The 20,176-nt window shown below is 37.8% G+C and overlaps 2 protein-coding genes across 3 annotated transcripts in view; one reads left to right on the top strand and one right to left on the bottom strand.

The window, feature by feature from the left end:
- Positions 1 to 1,601: 1,601 nt before the first annotated feature.
- On the bottom strand, positions 1,602 to 9,045 carry LOC138318707 (uncharacterized). Its single transcript, XM_069261331.1, has 4 exons — positions 8,958 to 9,045; positions 3,867 to 6,081; positions 3,298 to 3,465; positions 1,602 to 2,831 (listed from the first exon to the last, which is right to left on the bottom strand). The coding sequence occupies exons 2-4, from the start codon at positions 6,037 to 6,039 to the stop codon at positions 1,957 to 1,959; spliced, it is 3,216 nt and encodes a 1,071-aa protein (XP_069117432.1). The 5' UTR covers positions 6,040 to 6,081; positions 8,958 to 9,045; the 3' UTR covers positions 1,602 to 1,956.
- A 3,728-nt stretch (positions 9,046 to 12,773) lies between these two features.
- The window catches only part of LOC138318705 (uncharacterized), a 43,199-nt gene continuing 35,796 nt past the window's right edge, over positions 12,774 to 20,176 (top strand). For both annotated transcript variants that reach the window (XM_069261330.1, XM_069261329.1), the window contains exons 1-2: positions 12,774 to 13,097; positions 19,453 to 19,509. In XM_069261330.1, coding sequence (XP_069117431.1) covers positions 12,885 to 13,097; positions 19,453 to 19,509 — 270 coding nt within the window. In that variant the 5' untranslated portion in view covers positions 12,774 to 12,884. The remainder of the gene's footprint in view (positions 13,098 to 19,452; positions 19,510 to 20,176) is intronic.

The following is a 20,176-nucleotide window of genomic DNA, read 5'->3' as shown; positions in this document are numbered from 1 at the left end:
ATATACCAGGTATGCACCATGATACCAGATAGCAGGTGAGCGATTCAGACCCAATGAGCTCTTGTTATACTATACAAGAGGCCCAGAGGGCCTGTATCGCTCACCTGGTTTTTTTTTAGTAATTATCACAAGACTTTGACAATTAGAAAAATAAGCAAAATTGACTCCTAAAGTTTAATTTTGAATCACAACCATACAATGATGCTACTGATACCATACAAATATGCTATAAAGTAATTTATATGAAAATATTAGCCTAATTGACCTTTTTGACCCCGCATCTATTGCCGTCTAAGGCCCGGGGGGTCAGCCCTATCATTTGTACAATTTCAAATCCCAACCCTATAAGGATGCTACCATTGCATTATGAGTGCTCTTCCATGCTTAGTTGCAGAGAAGAAGTCGTTTATATAGAAATAGCTAAATTGACCCCTTTTGACCCCACCCTTCAGGCCCCCGGGGGGGTCAGCCTCATCATTTGCAAACTTTTGAATCCAAACCCTGTAAGGATGTAACCATTGCATTATGAGCGTAATCCCATGTTAAGTTGCAGAGAAAAAGTCATTTATATGGAAATTGACCATTTTTGACCCTGCCCCTCAGGCCCCGGGGGGTCAGCCCTATCATTAGCACAATTTGGAATTCCCACCATATAAGGATGCTACCATTGCATTATGGGTGCTATACCATGCTTAGTTGCAGAGAGTGTCATTTATATGGAAATAGCCCAATTGACCCCTTTTGACCCCTCCCCTCAGGCCCCCGGGGGGTCAGCCCTATCATTTGCACAATTTTGAATCCCCACCCTATAAGGATGCTACCATTGCATTATGGGTGCTGTCCCATGCTTTGTTTCAGAGAAGAAGTCGTTTATATGGAAATAGCCAAATTGACCACTTTTGGCCCCGCCCCTCAGGCCCCTGGGGAGTCAACCCCATCATTTGTACAATTTATAGTTAGTAGCCCATAAGGATGCTACCAGTCAAATTTTGTTGAAATCCGACCAGTGGTTATGGAGAAGAAGTCGATTGTTGACGGTCGCCGGACGCCGGACGCTGCGGTATCCCATAAGCTCACCTCGGTCCTTTGGACAAGGTGAGCTAACAATGTATATATTCACATATTAGTCTTGACATGCATCAAGGTGCATGGGGCAAAGAGTGATGACACATTAATTCTGTATCAGAACTCCAGTGACTGTTTAGGTCCCTGATTTCTTGTTATATAGACATCTTACCAATAAAAAACATTTTTGCTTCATTCCTTGGTTAGTGTATATGTTTCTAGTGTTAAGGTCAGGGAAGAGTTACATTGTAAATTGCATTACAATATTGTTCTGTGATGTTATAATATAAATATATATATATTAATAGGTACTGTAAACCAACTTCCTTTTGCAGCTATCAAATTTTGTGATTCCATTCCCAAACAAGTTCACAAAGATAAACATTCACAGATTTACAAATTGAACGGAAATTCATATCAATATAAGTGGTATTCATTCTTGAAGATAAACTTTCGCAAATTTACCTGGATCACAAAATAAATTGCACGCGAAAGAAAATTAGGTTTACAGAAAGTAGAACAGGAAACTCAGCTGATCGAATGTTAATTACTTTTATTTTAATTTCATAGCTATTGGGCAAATTATATCCGGCAGAAAATATAAATAAATTTAAATAAAATAGTGAAAAAGAATCTCATTAAATCCCAGCCTTTTCGTTGGTATTAAAAGTTTTTATAACACTTCTTTTATCTGCCTTATGATGCTGGTATGCTGGACATTTGAAGAACACGGCCTAGATTTAGACATGTTACAATTTATATCATGTAAAGCCATATTCCTGTCCAGGTTGGTCATTCTAGACCCACATCAGCTCTCAAACTATTGCTATAAATATCATTAAATAAGGGAAGTCACTCTAATAAATTAATAAAAGGTCAGAACTCTCGGGATCAAAAAAGAGCCATAAAAGCACTGAGACCACCATAGTCCTGCCCTGCTTGAGCCTGCAGGGACTGGCCTGAAGTTGGAGAAGCCAAGCCCTGCTGACTGACTGAAGACTGGGATTCATGTAGGTGCACCTGTGGCTGTATGTAAGACTGGTGGTCACTTTCCTGCAAAAGTAACCGCTGATCCGCTTCTGACATGATCACCCGCTGATCAGACTCGGAGAGGAGTGACCGTTGATCAGACTCTGTCATGATGACACGATGATCACCATCCTGTACAGAAATTCTATGTGTGTGAATCATAGGAGGACCTTGATTGACACTTATGTTCCCTCCCTCAGCTACACTGACAATACTGAGGCGATCCTCCATGGTGACTCCATCCTGGTCTAGATTAGAGGCCAAGGTCACAGGCAGAGACATTGATGCAATGTTCATTTCATTGGTAGGTAAAAGCCCAGGGATAGCCTGGACATTACCTTGAAGATCGTGGATGTAAGTTGTTGGGAGCGGCATGGTGTAGGCATGATCAAATTCCTGTCTTCCTGTTGATTTACCTACCACCGGTACAGTCTCTTTCGTTTTCCTCTTCTTGTACTGTGTTTTCGCTGTGGCATTTTCTCCATGATGTTTGTCAAAGTGGGCTTTGAGTTTGTCACACCGTGTGGTTGTGTAGCTACAATAATCACACTTGAAGTCTGACTCTCTTGTGTGGATTTTAACATGCCGGTTCAAATGACTTTTTTCTTTGAAAGACTTCATGCAGATCTCACAAACAAATGTGCGTACATCTTCGTGTTTCCTGTTGTGATTTTTCAGTTGACTTTTCTTTGGAGTGGTGTATGTACATCCTGGGTATGTACAAGGAAAAACGTCACCTGTGAAAGAAAACACGGAAGTATTTTACCTCCGGAAACACATATATGTATGTATATACTACCACATATAGATGTCTTAATATCTTCAAATATATCATATTCGCTATAATTAGCGCCCCTCCCCCTATATGTGGCCCTCCCCTCTTCTGGAAAAGGAGTTGAAGCTGCAATGTTTTACAACTGTGTGCTTATAAGTTAAAATATTTTGTCTAAAACTTCCTTTGGTTCCCTAATAAGCGACCCCCGTTTGTTATAATTTTTTAGTAACTTGGTCACTAATTATGGCGAATACATATAACATGGATGCAAAAGTCTCAGTCTGAGCAAGTTTGAATTTTTTCGAAAGCTGTAAAATATAAGATTGCAGAAAAACAGATATAATTTTAGAAAAATATTGCATTATGTATATCAGTATATGTCGTACAATTTGGATGACTACTTAAATTGTATCCGAATCTGATATTACCTGTATGAATCCTTTTGTGTGAGATGAGATGAGACTGGAACTTGGTTGAGAATCCACACAAGTCGCAGAGATAGGGTCGTTCATTGCTGTGAGTCACAAGATGAGTGTCCCTCGTATTCCGTGTCCTGAACTTCATATGGCACACATTACACTCAAAAGGACGATCTTCTATTAAAAGTCAAATAGAAAATATATACAATTAAGTTCATTCCATACCAATGTTTCAATTCATGGGGTCATTGAATTCATTTTGAATTCTGAATCTGAAGTATATAATTAGTTGTCCAGAGAACAATTTCTGGTTTTAATTTAACCAAGTTAGTGGTTAACAATGTTGATTGAGATTTAACTGTGAGAGTAGTAAGCATAAATATCCACCTACAATCATTCCTTTTTATTGCTTTCTGAGTTAATTATGCTATATTTGTGTTTGCTCATTATTCATCACCATGCTACATTGCAAATGCTTGGTCATTGAAAGGATTTTAACACACAATGCAGTACGTATATGTACTAATATCATGATCATCTTTATGAATTCAAAGATTTTAAAGAAAACAAAACCATACCTGAATGAGTTTTCAGATGAGCGAAAAAGTTGTTTCTGGATTTAAACTTCATGTTGCAGATGTCACAATGATATGGTCGATCTTCAGTATGACTACGTTGGTGCGTGATGACACATTGCAGCTTATCTGAGGAATAGTCACAATCCTCCTGTTTACAACGAAAAGGTGGACCTTCATAGTGTTTACGCATGTGTGCCAAGTACTCTCTGTTCACACTTGTGTGAAAGTTACACTCTTTACACTCAAAGTACAGATTTTTAAAATGGGCTTTTACTCTGTGTTCTTTCATGACTGCCAATGATGTACATTTAAAACCACAAACACCACATGATCTTGTTAACTTTTCTTTAGGTAAACTTGAGCTACTGAAATTGGGTTTTCTTCGCTTTTTATGAACTTTTAACTTTTTTGAATCAGGATCAGATGTGTTTGTTTGCAATTCATTCTCTGAAGAATATTCTTGATCATCTTGAAAATCATTATTCAGATTCACATCCATCTCTATATTGTTTTCATATTCATTTTCATCAGTTTGATCAATACTATTTTCATCTTCATTCACATTTTCAATGATTTCATCTTCATTTTTATCCTCTAGCTTTAGAACAGCTTTCTTTGAGAGACCACTTCTAGTTTTCAATGTCGAGTGTTCTTCAGCATTGTTTTTGTGTGTGCGTATACTTTGTCTTGTTGTTCGTAGCTTGTTTTGGGGAGGAACTGGTAAAATGAGCTTAATTTTCTTTGGCATTCCTTTCCGTTTGTGTACTTTCATAGCATCTGACTGGACATCTATGTATGTATAAGGCACCTGTTGCTGAGACCCTTCCGAGTTATGATCATTGATTTCTTCAGTCTCCTCCTCTTGGTCACTACCCTCGACACTGTCATCAGAATTCATATCAACATTTCGTGTGATACTCATTCTCCGAGGGGCCGGCATAGCTGCCTCCACATCTGGCCCAGTTACTTCTGTATTCACTGCTGCATCATGTTTCGTGCAAGAGTTCATGATGGATGACACACTCACGGTGACTGGACAGAATGTCTCCATTTCAGGCGTAACAATACCAATCTGAACAATGTTGTTTAAAATGTGGGAGTACGTCTGTCGCAGAGCTGGAAAAAGTTCAACATATGGTCCAAGTGAAATCTGAGAGCTGTACAAGGTTTGAAGCAAAAGATACAGACTAGATTCATGCGTCGTGAAGAAATTCTCTGTTCTGCTGATTTCCAGGAGAAAGTCACTTGCCACAGTTGACCAGTCTATGTGTTTTAACAGCATCACCAGATAACGCTCGCGGTCTTGCACATCAAAACCTACCCAGCTGATGATCAGAAATAATTTCACTTCAGGTTTAATTTGTTCCATGCGACCTGTAGAGAGGAAGGCATGGATCCGTCCAACTGGGAGAGACAAAAATTCATTTTGTTTTACAGCATCTGATAAATTCATCTGCAAAAATCCAGCAATGAAGTCCTCTAGAGATGTTAGACTGTACTTTTGGCAAAGGAAGTAGGTGCTGATAAAATTGCCAAGGTGAAGATTAGACCTCAAGTATTCCTCACAATCTCCCCTCAAGGGATCAATCTGAAAACTCACAGCCAGATGCAGCAACTGAAGGAAATTAGTTTCCCTGGGTGCTATATTCCCTGAATAAAGGAAATCTAGTAAGTCTGAGAAAACCTCATGGTTATCATAGTTAACGATCATGAGATCTGTAGATGTGTAGCCATCACCGAACAAATGACAGTCAAAGTAGGGACTCCAGGCAGCTAGCACATTCTTGTGAACCCTGAATTGCCTCCCTTTGACATCAATAACTAAGTCACAGTATTTCCCAGAATCTCTCAACAGCTTCATCTTTTCTAGAATCTGAGGTTTTTGTCTCACAGGTGGCGCTGCAGAGCTGACAGTGGAGACCTGTGGCACTGCTTGAAGTGGTGGCAGCTGTCCTGGCTGCTGGGAAGGAATAGACAAAGATGTGCGTACAACAAGAGGTGTTGTGGGCTGTTCCTGTTGTGGGTTCCCTGTAGGTATAGGGGCATGTGTTAGAAGGGGAGCCAGATTGACAGACTGAGTAGGGGCTGCCATCCTGACCATGGTATTGAGGCCTCCAGTGTAGAGTGTCAGACTCTCTGTAGAGAAACGTGGGTCCTGGAGATGGTAAGCCATCTTTGAGGAATCTGCTCATCAATTGGGTTATTCTACAGCATTCTGAAAAGATATCAGATAAAAATCTATCATTGTTTTTTTGTTTTTGTTTTTGTTTTTCTTACTGATTGGTTATACACTGGGTTATATTGAAGATATGCAAAGTATATGTGGTCAATAATTTCATATAATTTCATCATTTTTCTTTGTTTTCATACTAAATCTGACTTTCTGATTGGCCAACATTTTTTTTTGCATAACGCTATGAGAATAGCGCGAAACCCTGATGTTATCATAACACACAATAGAGATACATTGACGTTGGGTATTGATTATGAAAAAAGAATCTCTTGAAAAAATCATTAGAATGGTACATTTAAACATATTTTATTTTATCAAATAGATCATAAAATATGTTATAAGCACTGATGTCACTGTTTGTTAAAGATGCTCCACCGCCGACAGAGCATAATGGTATTCATCATTTGAACAATAATTGGTGTTTAATCGTGTATATATATATATGTCTAATTAGCACAAAAAATAATATAAAATAATTTATTTTGCCTTTGGTGCATGTGCAATCAGTGCTTCCTTCCATATATGATGTAGTGCCACGGAATTTTTTCAGAATGCAATTAATTATTTTTTTTATATTTTTAACTTGTTGTAAAATTAAAAAGTCAAACTTTTCAATAGTGGTTATGGTGTAAAGTAAGTAATTTTTGTAACTGAAGAAAAGTACTAAATCGTCTGCTCCTGTTTTTGATAGTGAAAAAATACCATTTGTCAGCGGTGGAGCATCTTTAATTTAATGTAAACTTTATTTTATTCATTCATTAATAAACATATAAACAGTACTCAATCAAATCAGTACAACATGAATCAGATTCGGAAACAAGTGTTAAAACATACATACATAGAGATTGGCAACTCTGCCATTTTTACAAACGGCAGATGTACCTACGGTGTGAGTTTAGGGTTTTTTAGATAAACTCTTAAATAGTAAAACACAACAGAATAATTTTGATATATGTTATAAAAGATCAGTATTAAATTTTCAGATAGTTTAAACCGTTTGAGTACGATTTTGGACAGGAAAAATGTTTTAACTTATTTATTAATAAAACAAAATGCACTTCTGTTTTGAATGTCTGATTTTCGAAAATCAGGTAAAATTGCTGATTTTCATGCTTTCAAAAATCATATCAAATCATATTGATCGGGACATTATGGTAATATCAAACCATGATAAAATGTTTAAACTTTGTATTGATGCAAAAAAATATCATGTTTGAAATAATACACTTAAAAGTAGTTAGCCAAGGGAAAATGCCTATTCCATTGCCTGTCAACATAGACAAAGAAGGAGTTTCCAATAACTTTCTTTTTTTTAAATTCATCGGGTTATGAAAAAAAAAATTGTTTGCAAACTTTAAGGAGTATCCACTACTCGCATACACACAGTTTGTAAACAATTTTCAGATAAAAATAATTGTCAAAAATAGTGAAATAAATGTTAAAGGGACATCACCCTTAAATAAGTTGTTCTGTATGCTTAGATATGGTTTTCAGATGTTTATTGAATATTTTATTACAATGATTGGTTATCTAAAACGACAGGAAAATGTGGGGAATACCTACCTCAAAAATGATAAAAATAGACCGTCATATTCTATTTTTGGAACACAAAACGAAAGCTGGCCGAAAGCGAGGTTATAATGAACAACAAACTTGCTGACATGACAAGGAATATTTGTTTTCCACATTTTAAGATTATTTTCTAATTCACGATGGTTTACAAATGAAGTTTAAGCCATATTTGTTATAAAACAATTTGTATTTAGCGTAATGATAAGTCAAAAGTCAAACGAGACTTTTCATTTACATCACGCAAATATAAAGTGGGGAGTTGCTCCCGTCTTTTGCTTTCAACGATCCATTTGTATTTACCTACTTTCCAAATCGTGCACGTAACTGACTCGTGAAGTACACTGTTTTCTATCAGAATTCATTTGTGTTCGCTTCACCCACGTTTTTGACCCATCATTTCGTTTACATTTGTGCAGTGCATTGTGGGAGGTCACTTAAGTTCAACACTACTATACTATCGTAACAAAATTTGACCGGGCCGGTTCAAAATACAGGAAGATGGAATTTCTATTATAATTATTTATTTGACACATTTGCACAATAACTGATATATATTACTTAGTAAGGTATCTGACACGTCTTAAATATGTATTTTACTCAAATTTACATGGTTTATTTAGGTTCATGTCCTTTTAAATATAATGTAGGTTAATTACCAAAAGTAGGTCAAAGTGACCCGATTAGCTGATTTTGCCACAAATCATGTCACTTCGATTATACAAGTTTGACTATTGTGAAATATTTATAATATGTGGTAAATCATTGCTTACAAATTAAAATTTAAATAATGCATACAATATTATATACCACAAACCAACATATCTGCCTGTCTGCTGGTGTTGATATCATATAATTGGGTTATCTCCCTTCCACAGTTTACGCCTTATAAATTTTGATTGAAACATGATCTGTTAAGAAATTATCATCTAATCAAACGATATGCCATTACAAAAATGTTTTAATTTCAACACGACCAACGTGCAACTTTGTTATGAAGACATCACCAAGTCAAAACACACAGACGATGCTGAGAGAATAATGATCAGGCCTAGGGTCGACTGTGAGGGTGACTGCCTAGAAACCATATGAGAAAAAGTAGCACACTTTATATAGTAGCACCCGTCACTTTGTTTTGCATTTTAAAAGTTAATAAAGAAATTTGCGAATCGGTCGATTTACTATTTTGAATTCATTTGAGATCTTTATATACTATGGTATATATATATCCCATGAAAATGAAAGTATGGGGGAACGTCACCGTGTCAAACTTTTGCTGAAATACTTACATTTGAAATCATCCCCAATCGTCGCCGGAAGTAGTAGTCTCGGAGAATCGGGCAACTTGCATTTTAAATAAAAAATGTTTATTATCCGTTATGGCTTAAATATAGACTATTTAAATACGTTTGATTAAATTACAAATATATTTGCAGATTGTGTGTTCAAGCCCGTGAAAGAGTTTGTCAAGTGGTAAAAGGCTCATTGGTCCTGTATCGCCAGTCTGTCATACCCAGAGTTATCGTTCCGTATACATACCCACATGCAGTATGTTTGCCTTGTTTTTGGGGTGTTTTTTTGCTTCTTGTTTTATTTTTTTGTCAATTTGATAAAACTTAAAATGTTGGGTTTTTTTTCGAAAATATAAATTCCTTTCGCTTTTTTGGTAAATCGAATCTCATCCTCCATACTCAGACTCCAGGTAAGGGTTACTAGTAAGTACTACATTTTTTATCACTGGACTATCTCATAGTAAGACTAAAGGCAGCAACATAGTCAACTGCAGTGTACCGTTATAAATAAATACTGTCGTTATATCCACGTCAGTGATAGTAACCTCTGGACCACGAATGAATCATAAAGTAACAGGCGAGAGTCAAATCTCGTATAGCTTTCGCTTGTTGTGATCTACGACACCAGGGCCGTTTTCGTTTATTCTGAACAAGCGGTTCGATATTTGGTTAAAGTCATTATTTCAAGTATAAATCCTGACGGACCTGCAGTTTTTGATACAGGCCTGTGAGAGCTTTGTCAAGGCTCGACCGAAAGCAATATAAAATCACAAGGTCCGTCTTCAATTAATAAACGAACAACTATGTCCAACCAGTCAAACCGTATAATCGAAAATGGCCCAAATGTAACAGGGCGAGAGTAGTGTGCCGCCAGCCGAGTTCGAACCCGCGACCCCGGACTTATATGGTCCGCCGCTCTACCGACTGAGCTAAAGGGAAATTCCCCTTAGCGCGAAGCTAGAAGGCGACCGTATTACTATTTACTGTTTTCTGTTGCCTCCAGTTTTATTATGTGATAGTCGAGGATGAAACAAATTCAGCCACCAATAGTAGAGGCTGTGAGTACAAGCTTAGAATGCCAACTGTCGCCATTGTAGACATCGGCATTCGCTATTTAAAATGCCATGAACTAATCGTGGATTTATAACAAAAAGACTAGTGAGAGAACAGATAATTAAAAACAAAAACAAAAAAACACCGGAGTGTCGATGTCATGAAGATAAAAGTGGTCTAGAAGCCGCCAATTTTCCGAATTTCATGTAAATGCCCATCCTCGGTACTCCAGGGGTTCCGATCACTTACGATCTCTACACCCCTGGACTATCTCATAGTAAAACTGGAGTCAACAGAATAGAACAGGTAATTTAGTCATTTGATTTACATACGGCTCTTTTGATGTACATCAAATGACTAAATTACCTGTTCTATTCTGTTGCCTCCAATTTTACTATAAGCTAGTCCAGGGGTGTAGAGATCGTAAGTGATCGGAACCCCTGGAATATCGAGGATGGTAAATGCCAAAGCATCAGAGAAACCGAGCACGAACTAGTTTTTAGTAGTATAGAAAAGGCGAGACAAAATTACCATCGCGCCGACACTCACGACTTGAAAGACTATACAAAAGAGAAACAGGGCATGAGAAACCTAGTAAACGAGGTTTACCTACACCGCCTTCAAAAAAAAGGGGGGGGGAATCAGATACTTACACCGACAGGCCCCATGCTCTGATCATATGTAGGCATGCGCATATAGTCATCCTCATCGTCGATACTCCAGAGGCTACTATCACTGCATCCTCGAGTACTCCATGGTTTACTATCTCTGAAGCAGTGGAACTAGGTGTTCAGGGGGCCTGGACAAGGTGGGACACAGAACCACGGGTTCTATCCTGGACAGAAATCTGGAAGTACCCGCAGTTCCAACTGTATCAGCAAATCTCCATAGCTGGGACCTTGTGGAAACTTTTCCGGATATTGTTCCCACCAACCTCAGACCGGATATGGTTCTATGGTCACCAGGAACAAAAAAAGTCATCATTATCGAACTAACCGTCCCATGGGAGGAAAGGTGCAGTGAAGCACATGAAAGGAAGAGGGCGAAGTACGAGGCACTGCTGACGGAATGCAGGGAGCAGGGCTGGCATATACATGGAACTACCCTGTTGAGGTTGGATGTAGAGGCTTCCCCGCACAGTCTGTGTGGAGAATGCTATCTGCATTAGGGTTGTCGGGCAGGACCAGAAGGACAGCAGTGCAGAGGATGGAGTAAGGCAGCAGAACGATCTTCATGCTGGGTGTGGATGAAGAAGGACACCAGTAGCTGGACACCCACCACCGACGCGCAGTGACTGATCATTACTGTGGACCCCCCATCCTCAGAGTGTACCGAGTAAGGGGTCGAAACACGCAATGAGGGATGGCCTCGGCTGAGGACGTCGGCGGTGCTGCAGTATACCATCACAGCTGTATTTAGGTAATGACGTTATATCCATCCCTGGACTGGAAACTGGAGATAACAAAAGACCCCTGCTAGGTAATTTGATCGTTAAATGAATGTTCAAAGAAATTGTACCGCGGTACACTATGGTACACTGTGACTGTGGTTGCTTAGAAGTTGGACGTAGCTCTCTGTAATCTTCATTGAAGGAAGTCTCTACGGGCCTGTGATTGATCTTTTTTTCTCCTGAACTGCCTCCAGATTTACAATGAGATAGTCCAGGGGTGGATATAACGTTAGTGATCGTAACGATACTATCACAGTCGTTATATCCACGTCCAAACCCCTTGACCTATAAGGATATCCCAATTGCGTCAGTTAGTCAGCCACAGTTGTTCTTCCTCTGCGCGCATGTTGATCTTTTCACAGTTGATGAAGCCCTCCTCTAGTTTCATATCCTATTGTTTAGCTCAAGCAGAGACATAGATTATTTAATTAAAAATCTCTGGTTAAAGGCGTATTGCATTAAAATGATTAAATAGAACAATTCTGGATTCAAATATCTTTTATATATATATATTAAATATAATATATTTTGTATATTTTTTACAATTACTTTCAATACAGTACTGTTAGTGTTTCAATATAGTTAGCGTCACGTTCATTATTATCTTTAGGGCATTCACTGAGAGTGTAACTGACATTTGTTGTTTAATGGCCATTCATTTATCATCATTTCAACTAACGCAATAGAGGTAGAGTGTTCTTGCAAAGTTGTTTCAATAGATAGCCCAAAACAGGGGCGTAGGAAGTGGGGGGGGGGGGCAGAGGGGGGAGAAACATGTCTTTCTGCCCCCCCCCCCCCCCCCCCCCCCCCCCCCCCCCACACACACACACACACACATTTGCGCCGACTGAAAATTTCTAAAAATGCTTATTTGAAAAAGAAAAAAGGGTCCTCCTGCACATTTTTCGTACTTCATTCCATTCTTGAAAATTTTCCGCTGGGGTCACCCTAAAACACCAATATCTCGCGCCTTCGGCGCTCACACGCTAATTTGGCCAATTTGCGTATTTTTAAATTACCTTTTAGCGACCCCACTGTCTATAAATGTATACAAGGGTTGAATTTAATGATCTATGAAAAATATACATACAGCATATTTGGTTGAGGGTTGATTTAATCTCCTTCTGTAGGTGCGGCGGCGAGGGGGTGTTACAAAATATGGAGGACCTTTGCCCCCCCATTAAGTTTCATCTTCCTACGCCACTGCAATATATATGCACGTTTCTGGTCCAAGTAATATTTTGGTAGTATGCACCCTTTAGTTTTGCCAACCACGAATTATCTACTCCTTCTTTCAATATTTTCTCGCCAGGTGGCGTTATCTATTGTATATAAACATGTCACAAGACGAAGATAAGTAAAGTGATAAATCCACGCACAGGGATTTCAAGAGCGGTATTTTTGTCTTGAGACTATTGAGAATGAAGGTTCTTATTATTCTAAGTTGTGTGATAGCCTTCTGCCATGGAATGGAGATAGTTGGAGTTCCGGGTGGTTATTCACCTGCTAGCGTTTCAGACCCAGAACTTTTAAAGCTTGCAGATATGTTTGTTGGCGAATACAACGCAATGTATCAAAGTGCTGCTAATGCCGCACAGTACCACACCGAGACACTTATATCAGCTTCACAACAGGTAAGTTTCTCCCAAATGCCATACCTAGGTGTAAGTAAAGACTTATGTTGTCAGCAGGTGATTGTTGGCTTTTTTGAAAGTGAAAGTAACTTAGATACAGGTGTTTTCTATTTCAACAATAACATTAGCTAATTTACCAATCTTTTAGTTCGGTTGATATGCTTTATTTTGATATAATTACTCTAGCCGATTTGCAATTGGTCTTCTGTAACTTAACTTGTGAGCATTAGCCTCCAACAACTACAAGCTTTAAAAGCCTGACAGTTACATCTTACAATTATGTAATTCAACAAAAAAAAAAAACAAAAGCAAAAAAAAAAAAAAGCAAACAAACAGACAAACAAAAAAACCAAACACAATTTAGTCAATGTCAATGAATGCTTAGACAATAAACATGTTCAAATAAATGATCAGTGTTAAAGTCTGTTGACAGCTTTCAAATTATATAGCTATACTATATAATCAGGAATTCCAATGGTATCAATTGAAATGTTCTCAATAATGTGGAGTATGTCAAATTCATTGCTTCATTTTCATAAGGAATGTAACGTCATTGTACCCAAATTGATACCAATACAAGCAGATTTCTCTTATATGACATTTGCAGCATAGTGTGTTTCAGTTTCTTGTTTTGTTTTGAAGAAGAGTATACAAACTTTACTTTGATGCTTTGTATTTGTTATTACAATGCATATTTGTACTGTTAAAACGATTAATAGCATGTGTCGAAATTTCTAGTTTTTTCACATGATGTGTACCCAAACTGATACACAGCAAGAAATATTACTTTCCATTGATCAATCAGCGTACAGATTACGTGTATGGCGACAAGGGGAATAACTCCCACAGGATTTGTGTCTGTTCCATATATGGTAATTCAGTGGACCTGATTTTTGTAGATCCGGCCTTCGGCTGCCACTGCCGAATGGTAAATTGCGCTCCCTTGTGCTGTATAGTTTAATATTTGTCTACTTTCTCCCGCTTTACTGTTCATATCCTATTATGTAATCATGTTCGTTTTGTTTGTCTTGATAAAGGGGCAGATCGCCTCGAAAATTTGACAATTTTGTTTTGTCCACACGGTTGGAATTACTTCCTTGTTCCATATATATATATGCATGTTATCTGTACCAGAGAGGGTCTGAACCATCTACAATCAATCCAATTATAATTAATTTATATATGATTATATTAACCATGGCAATTATTGTTATTATTTTTTTTTATTATTATTGTAACTATTTATTTATTTAAACGCTCCTGTTTTGGGTCACCTCAACATGACCTCTGGCCTAGAATTGGAACATCTCAGGACTCACTCTAGCCATTTACACTTCTGAATGAATCAACCACACTGAAGATTACGTAGGCGCCATGCTAATTGGCTAACCATAGGGGTCATGCTGAGATGACCCCGAACAGGGCATTGTTAGATCTTGTATTTGAGCGTAACGTAGAGTATCGTAGTGGAGCGGAATTAGAGGTCTAAATTTTGATTTAATAGATTGTACTGTTCTCAAACAGCTGTTGATTTTCTATGCTTTCTGGTATGCAAATAAATATATTTTTGCTTTATATTAAAAAGTTATAGTCATAGTTAAATAAATGCAAATTGGAAAAATATTTTGGAAATGTTGAGCTTGAAAACCAATCATTCTGTCTACTTTTAGTAACAAATCCATAATCCAATTGGTTATAATAGGGTAGTTTGAGTATAATACACAATTAAGAAGTAGGTAGTGTTCCCTGACCTGGTTAATGGTTGACCAAATTCAATTCATGTTTGGCGCAATTCATGTTTGGCGTTCCATGTCCACATCATCAGTTGACAAACACATGTGAGGTAAAAGGTTATACAGTCCTCATGTGTGATTTTACTGGACTGTAGCATCAACAACGGAAAATTAACAGATTATCCTGGTATTCCTTACGTAATGTGTTTATGACAAACTTAACTACAGTGGAACTTGGTTGAGACGAACTGGGATAATTCGAAAACCCGGCTTAATACGAAGTTCTCTAAGAACTCGGATAATACGAAGTAAATTTTGGGTCCGAATGACAAATATCATACATAAAATGTTCTTATAACTCAAAATGAGAGTTTTGGACAACGAGATCGCCGAAAATGCCGACTTCTTTTTCATAAATTTGCCGTAGAACGGCATTTCAAAATATATATCTCTGTTATATTGTTATAATTTTGCCACTACCATCGGCGATTTTGACATCTCTCTTGTTCACATCGTTCTATGACATGGAACTAGTCTATATATACCAAGTAAAGAGATCGTAAGTAGACATGAGAACTCGCTTAATTCGAGCACTCGGATAACTCGAAGTCTTATCTCGGTCCCTTCGAGTTTGTATTAACCGAGTTCCACTGTACTTCATTTTATCATCATAAGATGGTGGGCTATTTAGATCACCTTTCGTTTGTGGTCCATCCGTCCTTCCATTCATTAACAATTTTTGTTATCGCTATTTCTCAGAAAGCACTGAAGGGATCTTGGCTCAAATTTCATTTTCCTCAGCACCCTAGTTGTGCATATTGCATTTTGGGACTGATTGGTCAACAAGATGGCCGTTAGGCAGCCATCTTGGATTTTGATAGTCAAAATTTGTTAAAACTATTTCTGAGAAAGTACTGAAGCGATCTTGTCTAAAATTTCATTTGTAGGTTAATGTTCCCCTAGGGTATACATATATCATACTTTTTAAATCTTTCCTTATTTTGAGTTATTAATTTATTTTGAATTAAGAAATTATAGATGTACAAATTACTAATAACATACAATGGAATTTGAGGTTGATTAAGATTTAAATAGATTTTAATTATGAAAATTACAAATATTATTCTGATACTTAATTACTACTATTAAAACAGATGGCTGCATATGTATAATATAAATGTATAACTTAAACATGTATCAGAATTATTCATTTCTATATTTGTATTTGGAAAGTAGATATTTAGATGCAATATTATTTTTATATACTAATGGGTATAATTATCGAGTCCTTACATGGGCACCAATGTAACAGAAAGCAGAGGACTTGCACATAAACATAATCACTACCTCAGATAGGGTGAAAACACAACACCTCTGGATTACTATAGTCTGAAGCTCAATCAATTGTTCTCTCTAGTTGAGAGGTTTTTCATGGCTATATTCCATGGCAAGCCGTTTGGGTTTTTACCAGATTCAAATGAAGATATCTGTATTCAAAATAAATATGTCATTCTTAGTATGAAATTCAAAGATATCTTTCATTCAAATAGAGATATCTTTAATATTGAATTAGAGATATCTCTATTTAACAGATATCTTAAGATAAACACAAAATGGAGATATCTCTAATTCAAATTCAATTAATGTTAACCTTATTTCAATTAGAGATATCTGCTTTTCATTGTAAATAAAGATATCTATATCTAAAATAAAGATATCTTTAATTCAAATACATATATCTCTAATTTTTGTAGAAATATAGATATCACTATTTGAATAAAGATATCTTTATTGCACATGAAATAGAGATGGTATCTGTATACATATTCAACCATCAAATAGGAAAACGACTGCTCCCTTGACTCTTCCGTTTGCGCATGACAAAAGTAAAGCAGTAGTGACACAAAATGTTTCCACTTTCAATGGTACTGTGTATAGCCGCAACAGTTCGCTCTGTTTCCCGTAGCACAGTTGCCATGTTCTGTTCTTTAGAAATTTAATTTAAAGCGCTTTGTTAACAGTCTTAACACTGACCAGGATTAGGGAGTAATCATTATTTTCTTTGTGTTTCAATATCAATCTGTGTGAATACCAATCTTAAATTCAAATAGAAATATCTGTATTGCAAAGTAATAAAGTTCCCCCAATGAAAACAATAAGTCGAATTGCCATGAAATTTCATGAGGTCATTTCTGGTGACCTGAAGATGTGTCGACCGGTTTCATTTTTAGCTCACCTGGCCCGAAGGGCCGGTGAGCTTATGTCATGGCGCGGCGTCCGTCGTCCGTCTGTCCGTCAACATTTCCTTTAAATCGCTACTAGTCATAGAGTTCTGCATGGATTGTAACCAAATTTGGCCACAAACATCCTTGGGGGAAGGGGAACAGAACTTGTATAAATTTTGGCTCTGGTCTGCCGGGGGCAGGTGAGGCGGGGCCCAATAGGGGAAATAGAGGTAAATCCTTAAAATCGCTACTAGTCATAGAGTTCTACATGGATTGCCCAATAGGGGAAATAGAGGCAAATTGTATAAATCGCTACTTGTCCTAGAGTCCTGCATGGATTGTAACCAAATTTGGCCACAACCATCCTTGGGGGAAGGGGAACAGAACTTGTATAAATTTTGGCTCTGATCACCCGGGGGCAGGAGGGGCGGGGCCCAATAGGGGAAATAGAGGTAAATCCTTTAAATCGCTACTAGTCATAGAGTTCTGCATGGATTGTAACCAAATTTGGCCACAAACATCCTTGGGGAAAGGGAAACAGAACTGATATAAATTTTGGCTCTGACACCCCGGGGGCAGGAGAGGTGGGGACCAATAGAGGAAATAGAGGTAAATCCTTTAAATCGCTACTAGTCATAGAGTTCTGCATGGAATGTAACCAAATTTTGGCCACAAACATCCTTTTTGGAAGGGGAACAGAACTTGTATAAATTTTGGCTCTGGCCCCCCGAGGGCAGGACGGGTGGGGCCCAATAGGGAAAATAGAGGTAAATCCTATAAATCGCTACTTGTCCTAGAGTTTTGCTTGGATTGTGACCAAATTTGGCCATAAATACCCTTGGGGGAAGGGGAACAGAACTTGTATAAATTTTGGCTCTGACCCCCTGGGCGCAGGAGGGGTGGGACCCAATAGGGGATTTAGAGGTTAATATTAAAATTCCTTCAGAAAAGAAACAATGAACCTGTATTCAGAACATTACTTGGCATTACAAACCAGGTGAGCGATACAGGCCCTCTGGGCCTCTTGTTTAAGTTGTAGATAATACTGTTCCTAGTGACCTAAAAGTAATTTGAGGTCGTTTTTGTTTTTGGCAACTTTTGGAGTCAAGATGGCTGCCACAGCATGCAATTGGTCAAAATTGCAAAAAGGAACATGGTTGAGAACACAAATCTAATACAATTACAGGCATTGCTCTATTTATATACTGGTAAAACAATGTCATGTCATCATTCAGGGGAGGTCACTCTTGTCATATTAGGCTCTGTGGAGATTGGGGGAACTTTCTGTGACGGCACTCGTCACAATTAGATCTTGTTGCAAATATCTCTAATTCAATTAAAGATATCTCTATTTTAGATACTGGGACCCAACCAGTAGCCGTCACGGAACAGTAGTCATGATTGTGTGCATATTACAAACAAGTGTGTGTTCAAATTTCCAAATGTCTGGAGCTCCCGAGCTGATTACAAATACTTCATGATGGTGTTGTTTTGTTTATGTGGAAATGATATCTATCGTGAGATGCAAACAGTTAATTTTTTCCCAAATCATGACTACTGTTCCTTCACGACTACTGGTTGGGTCCTAGTAGAGATATCTGTATTTGAATTAGATATCTGTATTTAAATTAGAGATATCTGTACTTCAAATAAAGACATCTCCATTTAAACAAAATTAAAGATATCTATTTGGTTAGAATCCATGCAGAACTCTATGACTAGTAGCAATTTAAAGATTTACCTCTATTTCCCCTATTGTGCCCCACCCCTCCTGCCCTGGGAGGGGTCAGAGCCAAAATTTATACAAACTCTGTTCCCCTTCCCCCAAGGATGTTTCTGGCCAAATTTGGTTAGAATCCATGCAGATCTCTATGACTAGTAGTGATTTAAAGGATTAAATTCTATTTTCCCTTTTGGGCCATGCCTCTCCCGTCCCCAGGCGTCGGACGCCATGCCATGACAAAAGCTCACCGGCCCTTTGGGCCAGGTAAGCTAAAGATTATCCTTATTGCTGAGTGGTTTTTATCCACAGATTAGAATGTGTAAAACTGACCATTAAGGATCCCAAGGGAACAAGTAGTCTTAGCAGTTGTTATACAGAGATGGTTGTTCAATTTTATAAATTTTATGATAAAATATTTTTGAAACTTTGCATCTATAATGAATAAACAAATTCATAATCATCCAGAACCTATCTTCAATGATCGCTGGTTGTCACTACAGTGATAATAATATCAAAATAAGCAAATGACAGTTTATGCACTGAACAACGTGTTTGGTAAAGTTAGCTAGGTTGGCAGTGAAAATGTAAATATTATAATGATATTTGTACTTTAAAAAGGCCATGTATATAAAGTAGGCAGAAGCATACAGGTATATATTTTTGCTTTGTTTCAGGTTGTTGCTGGTATGAATTATAATTTGAAGATACGAATGAACAATGGAGCAAAAACGGTTTGTATATTTTAATTTTCCGTTTTTGTGTAATAATGAATACATACATTATGATCCAGAAATAAAAATCACTTTTTTTAATATTTCTTTTGCCAAGTTGTGCTTTTATTTAGAGAAGAAATATAAGCAAAGATTCTTTTTTAAAGAGTTTCCCTTCCTGGCCAGAAAGGATACATAGTTTCCGCTAAATCCTAGGTGAAATGCCTTGATTTCATCAATGATTTGTCATACCGAATAATCCCTGATCTGATGTGTGTGGCTGTTTGCTCAACCACTTAGTTCAGAGTTCTCCAGTTACCTCCCTCAACCACTTAGTTCAGAGTTCTCCAGTCTCCTCCCTCAACCACTTAGTTCAGAGTTCTCCAGTCTCTTCCCTCAACCACTTAGTTTAGAGTTCTCCAGTCTCCTCCCTCAACCACTTAGTTCAGAGTTCTCCAGTCTCTTCCCTCAACCACTTAGTTCAGAGTTCTCCAGTCACCTCCCTCAACCACTTAGTTCAGAGTTCTCCAGTCTCCTCCCTCAACCACTTAGTTCAGAGTTCTCCAGTCACCTCCCTCAACCACTTAGTTCAGAGTTCTCCAGTCTCCTCCCTCAACCACTTAGTTCAGAGTTCTCCAGTCTCCTCCCTCAACCACTTAGTTCAGAGTTCTCCAGTCTTCTCCCTCAA

Source organism: Argopecten irradians, chromosome 3 (assembly GCF_041381155.1).
Source record: "Argopecten irradians isolate NY chromosome 3, Ai_NY, whole genome shotgun sequence".
Lineage (NCBI taxonomy): Eukaryota > Metazoa > Mollusca > Bivalvia > Pectinida > Pectinidae > Argopecten > Argopecten irradians.
The sequence above is the reverse complement of the archived record's forward strand: the minus strand, read 5'-3'. Positions and strand labels throughout refer to the sequence as shown.

Coding starts and splice junctions, on each gene's coding strand:
- LOC138318707 (XM_069261331.1), bottom strand. CDS start 6,039: ATGGCTTACCATCTCCAGGACCCACGTTTCTCTACAGAGAGTCTGACA. Junction 3,466..3,866: donor TCATCTGAAAACTCATTCAG/GTATGGTTTTGT, acceptor GACTTTTAATAG/AAGATCGTCCTTTTGAGTGT. Junction 2,832..3,297: donor ACACAAAAGGATTCATACAG/GTAATATCAGAT, acceptor TTTCTTTCACAG/GTGACGTTTTTCCTTGTACA.